Here is a 12,556-nt window from a genome sequence, read left to right on the forward strand (position 1 = left end):
TGTGTGGCTCTGCACTCTGTAAGCGTGGGTCTGAAAGGTCCAATTTAGACCAGCGCAGCTTTGAAGCCTGAGATTTATTTCCCTTACGTGGCATGACTGTATTGACACTGATGAAATTCTGATTCTGTGTAATAGTAATTACAAACCTGTAAGCTTCGTCTGGGATGAAAAAGTGGAGAAGAATCTGAAGATCTTTATACAGAGTAAATAAGCTGGTTTACATACCTCAAATGCTGGCTTATTATTACCAACCTTTAACCAGAAGCAGTCCAAACTGTAGAGAAAAGAACCTTGGAGATGTGGGCACAGATCTGGAACGACTAGAAAATAAAAACATAATTTCAAACACAAAAGTGTTATTGGACAGTAATTTATGACTGATTACATGATACCTTGAAGTATATGGCATGTAAATATACAGCATCTTATGAGGGTCGATTCAGTGGGACAATTTAAGTTAATTAATATAACAAGGTATAATCTTATAATTATTAATACTCATATGTGATTATACAATAATTAACATTTTGAACACTATTATAGTATGTTTATTAAGTCAGAATTTTAAGAACATTAAAAACAGATGCAGTTGTGTGTTGGTTGTGTGCACGACTTTACTTTCACGAGGCGCTTCATTCTCAGTACAGACATGAAAGGTGAAGCATTGCGTCTTGTGTGCTTACTGGTAAAAATAGTCTCTCCTTAACAGGTATTGAACACACACAGTGGCACATACATTAATTGTATTGTTCCTAAATTAGTTAGGGTAAATATTGTGTAAAATAAGAGAAAAAACTGTAGTCTGCGATATAAAGCAATCTGCTAACATGACCATGCATTTGCTGAGTGTATCGTAAACCGCACGTGTATGTGGGATGATTGGATGAAGTCCAATCGGATTTATACTAGTATGACTTTATGATGTGCAAGTTATATCATTATCAATGTGAATTGTTATACAATTGCATACAACTGTTGGTATGTAATTGTTTATCCTTGCTATATAATTCTCAGTAAAGCCATGAAAAGTGAAGCATTGTGTCTTGTGTGCTTATTGTTAAAACGTTGTCCCTTACAGGAGTACTACAAATTCACAGTTGTATAAGAGAAATAAAGATTTACCTTCACCAATGTCACTGGGCAACAGGGCTCAGTCTGGCCTTCTGGAGATGCAGAGCACAGATCAGGAACTATTCAAAATAAATAAGAACATAATTTGCACAGAGACCCAAAAATGCAATTGTCATGAGAACGTTTTATGACCAGGTATCCTGAAAAAATGTTAGAAGCTTGCATTTAAGATGGCCAAGCAAGCTAAAGATGCAACTAGCTTAGAATTCAGAAACATAAAGAAAAAAGTAGTATTAGTTACACACTATGCACGATTTTACTAGCATAAAGATGCACGCTCAACACAACGGCCAGAATTCTAATTCTATTACTGTAGCCTACTGGCTAGAATTGCCACAAATGCTGGATAACTTGAATATTTCAGAATATTAACTTGACAAATTTAGTTCAGTAAAAAAAATACATTAAAGTCCTGTACTGATAAACCAATTTAATCTAATAATTTGTAAGCAAACTACCAGAAGCACTGACACCACGCTAGCAACGTTTCTTACAGTGATACTCTACAGTAGTTACTAAGTAGGTAGTACTTCAACCACACGAAATATTTACAATACAAATTATGTGCAATCAATATTATAATCTATGGCCTAAATTGGTCACTGTGATATTATATTTATGTACATTATTTCATTGAAAATACACTTATGAGAAAAGTCAGTTAGCAGTTTATTGCACATTTCAAAACGGCCGTTCTAGTGATGAACACATTTTTCAAGCCAAACTAGGCTATAAATGTAAGCTACCTATTGTTCTGGCATTTTAACTGTTCCTTTGCTAGCTTAATATTTAAGCTTTAGAAATAGCCTGTACGAGTGGCTCCAGGTTAACTGCTGGCTCTAGATATAAGCGAACAATGCAAACGGTCTGAGGCAAATTAGCTAAAGCTATAGCTGTAACTAGAAAAACGGCTCTGGTCTGGTTTCATTCGGTTTTGCACTGACTACCGATCACAATGCTAGCTAGCGTTACCCAGTTAGCTCTAGCTACATTTTCCTGTCAGATATTTTTTTGAGCTAGAATTATATATATTTTAATGTCTTACCTCTGTGACTGACGATTGAAAAGCAAATTGTTAGCAAAATATGACACTGTGTCAGTAGCACTGACGATCAGGAACGTGAAGATAAAAGTGTTGGGGAAATCTCAATTGACAAGCCGTTTGAATTAATCAGGGTTTGCAATGCAGGTAGCCTAGCTCGAAAGCCAAGAGATCCGATTGCGTGTGATACCTCAGTATATACCATGGTCAGGGTGAATACTCGATTGTTATTGGCTGCAGGGCTCCGTAATCAGGTGATAACAGGGACTAAGTAGTTCCAGTAAAACTGTCTGTTCACCGTTCCAAATTATTGCGCTGGCTACATTGTAGGCCCGTGAGCCTGTACACAGTCCAAGTACACGTCCAATCAGAAATATGTCTCTACCGGCAGTTTCGAAATCGTCTTCCTTCTTGCTTTCTCTGACGGATTTTACCCACCTCTCCATTGAAGTTTAGCCTACTCATATTGCATTCATTCATTAATAAAGAACCCCCTTTGAAGATTATTCTACGACGTTACCGGCAGTAGAAGATGGAATCGCGATTCAAACAGTACCATCTGCTAACTGAAAATATGCCCCCAAAAACGTAAATAAGCTTGACATTTATTTAGTGGAAAATCGCTCATTCATAAAAAGCTCACTGGTAGCGATCATTGTCAGTAACAACGCAAAATGCGATATAGCCCTGTGTGCAGAAGCTGCCCCGTAAATTCTACTACTACAGTACAGTACTAGACTACTGCTGTGTTCGTCTTGGTAGCGATTGCGTTGGTTGAATTCGATTCAACGTTCCGTTGTACGGTGTGTAATTATTTTCATGAACAGATTGACAAAGTTTAGGCTGTGGCAATGAAGTACAGGTTAGTAGTCAGATAGTTTCACCTATTGAAAGACTTTTGATTTAAGTAAGGGGAGTGCCGAACATGTTCTGTCGCCGTTTGACTTCTTAACCCTTGTGCTACCTTAGGGTCGTTTTGACCCATAGGTATGTTTTGCTAACTTTTCATGCTAAAAAACCAAAGTGAAACATTTTCTCTATCCTTTGCGTGGTAGATATCTCAGCTGACTTGATTTTAAACATCAATGGATGGATACATGCCAAGCACAAAGCTTTATACACCATGCATGCAAATGACTCCTCCCTCATGCTAGAGTTTACTTTACTCAGTTGACAACTCAGACTCACAACTGACAACTCAGGGAGGGCATGTGGGGCAGTATACATGCGAACAGGCTCTGCAGACATACTTCTTACACATACGACAAACGGTGGTCGTTTTATTGTCCTTCTTCACCGGGCAGACTTGACATCTCTTCCTCTTACTGACACAAGAGGTGACCGGTGGTGAGGAGGACGGTCCTGCTGATGAGGCGGCTGCTGCGGCTGCGGGGGCTTCGTCGTCCTCGTCGTCAGCCTCTTCAGGTTGCCGTTGAGGAGGCGGACCGCGACAGCTGGCCGTCCGGAGACCTGTCACAACCGCAGCCGCCGCTGCCGTGTGGGGGACACGTTGTCTTCTTTCGATCAGCGGATTCACGAGTGCCCTGCCAAGCTGCTCGAGGAAAAACCTCCTCTTGTTGCGCTTGCCAGGCATCCAGTTGGGGTTGATCTCTCTCCATATCACAAAGGCGTTGTAGGTGGAGACGTCAATCATATTGTCGAAGATGACGAGGGGCCAGCGGGCAGTCTTCCTTTTACAGCTGTAGTAAGTGACGACCTTGTCCAGATTGTCAACCCCTCCTTTGTTGCGGTTGTAATCTAGGATGATGGTCGGTTTCCCGTCGTCTCTGTCGCTGATTTCGGCGTCTGTGTGGCGTGTGCTCATGAGTAAAACGTTCTTTTTTTTTCTTGGCGAGGTAGGAAACTAGAGTGGTGGTGGGCGTGAAGGCAAACTGCGACGACAGCACCCGTCGCCTGTTTGTCGCGAGCAGCTCAGACGGGAGCTCGGACCTGTTCTTTCGGACCGTGCCAACCATGGTCATGTTTCTCGTCGTCATGAGCTCTCGTCCGAGTTTGTAAGAGGTGAATAAGTTGTCACACGTGACATTGCGATCCTTCAGGCCCTCTGTCATATCGAGCACGACGCGCATCCCCAGGTTCCTCTCCGGGGCTCCGTCGCTCGACTTCCCGGTGTACACTTGCATCTTCCAAGCGTAGCTTGATTTTGCATCGCACGCGACCCACGACTTTATCCCATACTTTGCCGGTTTACTCGGCATGTACTGCCTGAAAGGACACCGTCCTCTGAACGCGACCAGTTGTTCATCCACGGTCACTTCGGGCCCTGGGTAGTAGAGGCGGGGTAATCTCTCTACCCACATATCTCGTATCGCCGCCAACTTGTCCGTGGCACGTCTCGCCACGGTCGTCAAATCGTAGCGTTGACGAGTAAGTGTAAAAGAGTTTGAGCGGCATCGTAGCGCGGAAAATCACTCTGCCGCTTTGCGCATCCCATAGACTAGCGGCCGCTTCGCCTCGGGACTTGTACACCCCTGCAAGGATTAGCAGCCCTATGTAGGCGCGTAGGTCAGTGGCGTCCATGAATTTCCACTCCTCTCCGCGTTTCAGATAGCCTTCGCGATTTGTCTCGTCCAAGATCACTCTTTCGATTTGTGGCGTGACAAAGAGTAAAAACGTGGAGACCATGTCATGAGCGTGGGAAACGGCGTAAGCTGTGGGTCCGGGGGGCCTCTCTGTGTTTTTACGCTGCGGCGGCGGCCGCGGCGCAGTCACACACGGAACCGAAGACCATTTGATTTTGCCGTTTTTTGACACGAAAGTATCTGAGACTTGGTCCTCGTGAGGATCACTGTCGTCTTTGTCTTCTTCGGACGCCGACAGGTCGCGGCGTTCTGCGTTGCGCTCTTCTCCGTCTTCTCCGCCTTCTTCTTCTTCTGACACATTCTCTGCATGGCGCTCTTCATCGCCTTCTTCTTCTTCTTCTGACACATTCTCTGCATGGCGCTCTTCCGCGTCTTCTTCTTCTGACACATCCTCTGCCTCCTCTTCAGAGTCAACCTGCTCGACATTTGCAAACATCTGCTGTAGAACTTGCAGCGCAGTAAAATCATCAGCCATAGCTGTGTGAATCTAGACGACGGCTGCTGGCCTGACCCTAACCCACTGAATGTATGTAAGTAGTAGCACTTTCCCAGACATCTTCCTCTCGCACTCAATGTCCAAGCGCTCAGTATTCGCTCATTTAGTTGCAGGGGTGGGTGATGGGCGCTCATTTCCTCCGACAGAGACGGTGTGGGGGGGGGACTCATTTGTCCGACTGAGATGAGGAAGTGTATTCTTCCAACCGGGATGAGGAAGTGAACTCATTTATCCGACCGAGATGAGGAACTGTATTCTTCCAACCGGGATGAGGAAGTGCATTTCTACCACAGAGACGAGGGGGGAAGGGAACTCATTTTTCCGACCGAGATGAGGAAGTGTATTCTTCCAACCGGGATGAGGAAGTGCATTTCTCCAACAGAGACGAGGCAGTGTATTTCTCCAACTGAGACGAGGAAGTGTAGTCCTCCTACCAAGACTTGTATGGGCTCTGGGGGCGAATGGGAGAGATATTAAACTCCACTGAAGGGAGAAGTGTACTCAGCTCCGCTCAGCAGAGGAGACCGAGACACAGGCTCCGCTCAATCATGTCCTACTATGAGGTAGGCGGCAAGGTCTTATTCAGCTTTGTTGTTGTATTTACGTATCTATGATTTGTAGGTGTACATTGAAGGTCATTTTACAACTGCTCCCCAATGGAAGGTCCCACAGTCACAATGTGGCAGGTCTGTCTGGTTATTTGGGCTTTATCTTTAGATAAAGGATATTTATAAAAAGGATAAAGGATCATTATAGTCTGGAAAGTTGGTCTCAGCAAATAGAAAGATGATTGTACAACTTAAAAAATATATGTTTGGTCAAGAATCTTTTCAGTTCAATTCAGAACAGTCATCATGTCATCCTTTTTTATCAAGGCAAGTTATGGTGGCTTATGGTGAAACTGCTTATTCTATCTCACTTCATCTACCAGTGTCTTTCTATGTATCTCATGACTGTTGCCATCTCTCCCCCCATCCTATCCGTCTCTCTGTCTCTCCCTCCCTACAGCATATTGTGTTTGACTATGACATAAACGACACTGGTTCTGGCGACTTGGGGCTGGCTCTGGAGGATCCGTGTGACCTGGATCAAGTTATAACCCCTGACCTCCAGAGAGTGTTCCTCCCTGTGGTCTACGGCTTCATCTTTATCCTGGGCATCACTGGGAACGGCCTGGTGTGGATGGTGCTTGGCTGCCAGCGCAGGTGAGAATAAAGAAGACGATGACAAAGATGTTATATTAGTTTAGTCCTTTAGTAAGTTTAGTTAGTTACTTTGTACATTTTAATCTTTTGAAAAAGAAAGAACGAAAGATCCGTACATTCGTTTATTATATGCACCTTCCTGTCACAGTAAATTCCTTGTTTGTGTTACAACACATTACATGGCGGATAAACACACATTCTGATTCTGATGTAGAAGATGACACACAGAACGGTTTTATCTGATTGTCCCCAGGTCAAAATTGAGTCTGACAGACCACTACCGACTGCACCTCTCTGCTGCCGATCTTCTCTTTGTGCTGACGCTCCCGTTCTGGGCAGCGGATGCCGCCCTGACGGACTGGCGTTTCGGATTAGGCACCTGTGTGGCCGTGCACGTCATCTACACGGTGAACCTGTATGGGAGTGTGCTCATCCTGGCCTTCGTCAGTCTGGACCGCTACCTAGCTGTGGTCAAAGCAACAGACGCGCACACGAGACAGCTACTGGCACGGAGACTGGTGTTTGTAGGTGAGCTACATCTCTAGCTTCATCCCTCTCTCTATCTATATCTCCCTCTCACGACGTGCCCATGCTTCAGATGTATGCACAGGGGTACATGTTCACTTGTATTCTCCATCTCCTGATCTAACCACCGAATCTCCTCTTTGTCTCCCCTCACCCCTCTCCTTTCCAGGAGCCTGGTCGCCTGCGGCTCTCTTGGCCGTGTCAGACATAGTGTTTGCCAGGACTTGGGAAGCAGGAGATGGGACGATTGTGTGCCAGCGCTTATACCCAGCTGACAACGCTCCTCTCTGGGAGTCAGTTTTCCACCTGCAGCTGGTGTTGGTGGGCTTGCTGGTACCGGGCCTAGTTTTGCTGGCGTGTTACTGTGTCATCGTGTCCAGGCTGACACGCATCGGGCCTCTGCAGGGGCAGAGACAGAAGCGCAGAGCTGTCAGGACCACTGTGGCGTTGATCGTCTGCTTCTTCCTGTGTTGGCTCCCGTATGGTGCTGGCATCACTGTGGATGCCCTCATGCGCCTAGAGGTCCTTCCCAGGGGCTGCAGTCTGGAGGTGGTGCTGGGTGTGTGGCTGGCGGTGGCTGAACCCATGGCATTTGCCCACTGCTGTCTAAACCCGCTGCTGTACGCCTTCCTGGGGGCGGACTTCAAGAGGTCCACCAGACGGGAGGACTCAACACTCGGTCGCCTCATCTCCAGTATGACGAGCCCGCCTCCTAGACGCCCAGGAACCTCTACTACCACAGAGTCTGAGTCATTTAGTCTACACTCCAGCTAACAGAATATGGGTGTGGATGTAGGTGTGGGTTGGATGAGGGTGTAAATGCTTTGTCCTATATATGGGAAGAGGGTAGTCTGCTGATCCATGACTGTGTCCCTTGTCTGAAAGATAAACTTTCTGTAAATAGGGTTTGTGGGTCACTGATGTTGTTGTTTTTAAGTTTGTTTATATACAATAAAATTTTGAAATGAAATGTTCTCATTTTTTGTCTTACTCTTCCTGTCTCTCAGAGTTGTCAGTATGTATGTGTGTGTGTGTGTGTGTGTGTTAGTTTCAATTATTTTGGAGGTGTTCACCCTCCCTCCATCCCAGTTAATGCTGGTAGTCTTGGATGTGTCTATATCACTGTCATCATCATCACACACACCAACTATGACTCAACTTTGACTCATGATGGTTCTAAACAAACGCATGTCAAAAGCACTGAAACATTATATTGAGAATGAAACTAGATTTCAGACTAGTGGCTTGGACCAGGTGTATGCTTCCTCCTCCTCCTCCTTATTTTAGAATATACAAGGAGCAAAACACATTATTACAATGCCACATTAGTGCAGGGGGCTCACAAGGACCCGGAGACTGCACAAGGGTGATGTAATAGACAACGCAGACAACATAGCTGTGGTCAAAACGAATCAGAATTGATGTTTATTCGCCATGAAAGTTTGCACAGACAAGGAATTTACTTTGGCAGGAGAGCCTACCTAGGCAGCCATTTTCGGCGCCAACTAGAAATTTACAGCATAACATGAGGAGAGAGGATGAGAGAAAAAGGCAACCCCAGACAATGCTCCTAGAGGAGTACAGTGTGGGAACAGACAAAAACCTCAGCACATAAGCACAACAACATTTACAAAAACATGTGACTTGCAACGGGAATTGGGGGGTAGACAAGCAGCATCTGGACCTGCAGCCATGGTAGGTGCTGGACACAGACCCGCCAGCCACCCTGGGAAACAAGCAGGCGAAGGCGTTGGATGGGGTGGGGGAGTGGTGATATCTGTAGTAGGTGAAAGTTAATGTGTGAGTAGGTCTGGGTTGGCGCCCTCGACCTAGGCCACAATCAGTCCGATTCTCCCTATGCAGATTGTGTCTTCATGTCCTCCATCTTCCTTTGCAGAGCCGCAAACTTATCCCTGTTGTAATCAATGCTGCGTTGTAAGTTCACAGTCTGAGCTCCAACAACTCTGCCCACCGCATCAATCATGTCGGGCAGCCTAACAGGGCTTTTGATGGCTGCAGCCGTTTCCTTGATTTTCCGATATACAAAGCCAGCGCTTATTCCAAACAGCAGAAAGCCTGTAATCATGGTTCCGAATATGAAGATGTCTTCAACGTCCTCCATGGAAAGCGCCGCTGGACACACCACGCGCCAATTCTCCCACGCGTCCATCGTGTAGCCAGCTACGAACGTCCCGTCCGGACAGTTAGGTTCACCCGAACCCGAGCTTCTCTTCGAGAAGATGGTGTCAATTGCATTGAGAGACCAGCTAATTAATTCCATGCTTCTAGTTTCGGAGAGTGATGATGAGAGAGTATCTTGAGACAAGACAAGACACAGCCAAGCAGGGAAGGTCAGGGAGGGGAGGATAGAAAAATGCCACCGCCTTCGTCGAGAGCCAAAGAAGCAACCGCGCGAAGGATAGAGAAAATGTTTCACTTTGTTTTTTTAGCATGAAAAGTTAGCACAACATAGCTGTGGTCAAAACAACGTCGATACCACGCAAAGGATAGAGAAAATGTTTCACTTTGTTTTTTTAGCATGAAAAGTTTGTAAAACATAGCTGTGGGTCAAAACGACCCCGATACCGCACGAAGGATAGAGAAAATGTTTCACTTTGTTTTTTTAGCATGAAAAGTTAGCACAACATAGCTGTGGTCAAAACGACGTCAATACCACGCAAAGGATAGAGAAAATGTTTCACTTTGTTTTTTTAGCATGAAAAGTTAGCAAAACATACCTATGGGTCAAAACGACCCTAAGGTAGCACAAGGGTTAATCAGGATAAACAAGAGCTGAAGAGATTAGAGAGAAGAGACATTTAGCTACTGGTGCTGTCAGTGTGTCATATGTCTGTTGTCTGAGTTCATCTGTGTCAGAGTAGAAATCACAAATACTGGATTGCAAGAAGCGTGTAGAGGGAGAGGTAATCACAAACAGCATGGAAGAAAAGGTGAGAGTTGCGTTGAACAAGAAAGCATGGATTATTTTGACTGACACAGAGAGAAGTGAGCTGCACCTGAGTGTACACTACACCATCATGTACTTTTTTCTATTTTAGTTTGTTATTTCACCGTCTGCCACAGCATTGAAACAACAGCCTGATAATTAATTGATGTGGACTGCGTTGAGATACACTGGACAATTTAGATTTGTTTAAACCTTTCCTGTTATGTAACCTCTCCAGGTGCCATTTTTATAGGTTCAGGGACAGTGAGTGTGGAGTTTCTGTTTTCATTTAGCTGCACATGAAACATGAGGAAACACTTGTCTGCAGACTGAGTTCTAGTATCAAGATCAAGTGACACTTCACCAAACCTGGAACTTTGTAGTGAGTTCACACAAAGTGCACAGGAAGAATGTTTCACAAACATAACAAAGCAAAAAAGTGAGCGGTTTTGGGGGGATTAACAACATTCTGATTAGCGATTCTTTATAATTAAGGGAATTGAAAGTATAAACATCTAAAAGTACCTACAATAAGCAAAATTCAAACATTTAAAGTAGATACTAAATTAGTTAAAAATACATTGTGAGGGTCCAGTGGTGAGTGTGATAAAAGCTACAGCTTCAGTTTGATTCTTTGATATATTTCCCTCCTAATTTGGCACAGTAAGACATGATTAAATCTCGTAAAGTTCTGTACTTGGTTCGTAACTTGCACAAACATCCTAAATACTCAGTGTCACCACACTCAGTCGTGCGTGCGGGGGATATTTCCCCTAAATCTAATTTGATCTCAGACCAGCAACCCTAATACAAGTCCAAACACTCCCTCATGCATTTCATGAGTTTTCTGATTGAGTATCTTAGAGCTCTCAGTGCAGCATGTTGTAGATATTTAGCATCTTCATCTTCCTGCTCCTGTGCTGGTTTGATGGGTTCCTTCACCAGTGTCCTTTTTTCTTTTTTTTTTACTCACAAACTATGAGGAAACTCCCGGCTCACTTTGAAGCGGGGGACAAGAATTACGCTGTCACTCCGGCTGAGTGACTCCCCCCTAGGATTGTGTCACAGGAAGGAATTTCACACACACACCCCTATCCAGTCTCAAGAGAAGGCCCCTTCCAGAGGCTGTGAAACATCAAACACCTTAGCTGCTACACATGTGCTATCACCACAACATTGTCCCAGACACCTTGACACTGGCAAACATTGACACATTAATGCCCCATTGACACTGACACTTTCATTACTGTACATCTTGTACTGTACCAAACATTTACACCGTATTTCTATTTATTGTATGATTGCATATTGGTCCTTTTATATATATATATATATATATATATATATATATACATACAGTATATAGACAGTATGTATGTTTTAATGTTATAACACCCCTAACATAATAAAACACTCAAACATAACAGTAATGAGCCCAAGATGTTTCTTTTATATTTTTATTACAAGTTTTCCACTTAAAGTAACCATAAAAATTGTTTTAAATACATCAACTAGGAAGCCGCTTAGACCTGTGCTGCCGCGTTTATCCCTAGATGACCCATGGCTAGGAAGTAGATTTTTGAAATCTTTCCTGTCAAATGTTTGTCCTTTTTTCTGTCAAATCTCTAAGATGGCATTTGGTACACCAATCCCTAAAGAAAAATGTGCACAAAAATGTTGTTCTAAAGGGCTCTGAGCAAAAATCAGGTGACACTGCCATGAGGAAGAAGACTATTAGAAAAACTGCTTCTCAATATAAGTCTGCAGACACTGAGATAGCCTCTCAGGTAAGATCAGAAACACTCATAACATGGACATGTCTGGAATCGTGATGTACTCCAGTGAAGACTTGGTGTCTGAATCCCCATTAAGCTGTGGGGGACAAGACAATACAGGACAAGAAATATATGATAATGACAGTTATTATGCCCCTGAACATAAAGTAGTGAGCATGACCACCAAGGAAATATCAAGACCAAGACCAGGACCAGGGACAGGGGCAGGACCAAGGGCAGGTAACCCACACACACACTCCTAACAAACACTTACATAACAGTATAGCTAAGATCCAAGATGTATTTTTTACTAGATCTAAGATGTATTTCTTATTAACTTAACTTACATACATGACATACTCATAACATACAAACCAACCATATTAATGTTTTCACAGCCCATGTTTTAAATACATTATTTATTTAACATGGACCATATACATATCATTACAAAGCTACTTTTAAATGTCCCCCACATTGTTTCTAACACTTTGGCCTTACAATACAAATCTTTATTTTCATAATAATAATATTCCATAAATGATGTATATATTTAATACCCCTTCCGACTTTATATTCACTATCTATAATGAATTTTGTTTTTATAATATCTCTATGTAGGTATATTATTACCCACATATTGCATATATTAATGTATAACTGAATTGACAGAGTTATGTATATTATATATAGCTATGATATGAGAGGTCATTATTTTCTCTTTAAACTGTAAATGGTGATGAGACAGATGCCTAGTGTACTAGTGGCACTAACTTACCCTCCTCAATAGCTTATAGTACAGTACAGGTTAGTCACTGGTGGACATTATATT

General features: G+C 43.6%; 2 protein-coding genes across 2 annotated transcripts; one reads left to right on the forward strand and one right to left on the reverse strand.

Moving 5' to 3' along the window:
- Positions 1 to 3,371: 3,371 nt before the first annotated feature.
- LOC134032624 (piggyBac transposable element-derived protein 4-like) lies at positions 3,372 to 5,251 on the reverse strand. Its single transcript, XM_062480339.1, is given in 3 exon segments — positions 3,372 to 4,025; positions 4,027 to 4,537; positions 4,539 to 5,251. Coding segments are annotated over 3 exon segments (1,878 nt in total).
- Positions 5,252 to 5,820: 569 nt separating this feature from the next.
- Positions 5,821 to 7,812, forward strand: LOC134006664 (C-X-C chemokine receptor type 4-like). The gene is made up of 4 exons (XM_062449096.1): positions 5,821 to 5,835; positions 6,281 to 6,477; positions 6,731 to 7,005; positions 7,172 to 7,812. Exons 1-4 carry the CDS (start codon positions 5,821 to 5,823, stop codon positions 7,774 to 7,776), a joined length of 1,092 nt encoding a protein of 363 aa, XP_062305080.1. The 3' UTR covers positions 7,777 to 7,812.
- The last annotated feature ends 4,744 nt before the right edge of the window (positions 7,813 to 12,556 follow it).

The sequence above is a fragment of the Osmerus eperlanus genome, chromosome 1, assembly GCF_963692335.1.
Source record: "Osmerus eperlanus chromosome 1, fOsmEpe2.1, whole genome shotgun sequence".
In the NCBI taxonomy this organism is placed as follows: Eukaryota; Metazoa; Chordata; class Actinopteri; order Osmeriformes; family Osmeridae; genus Osmerus; species Osmerus eperlanus.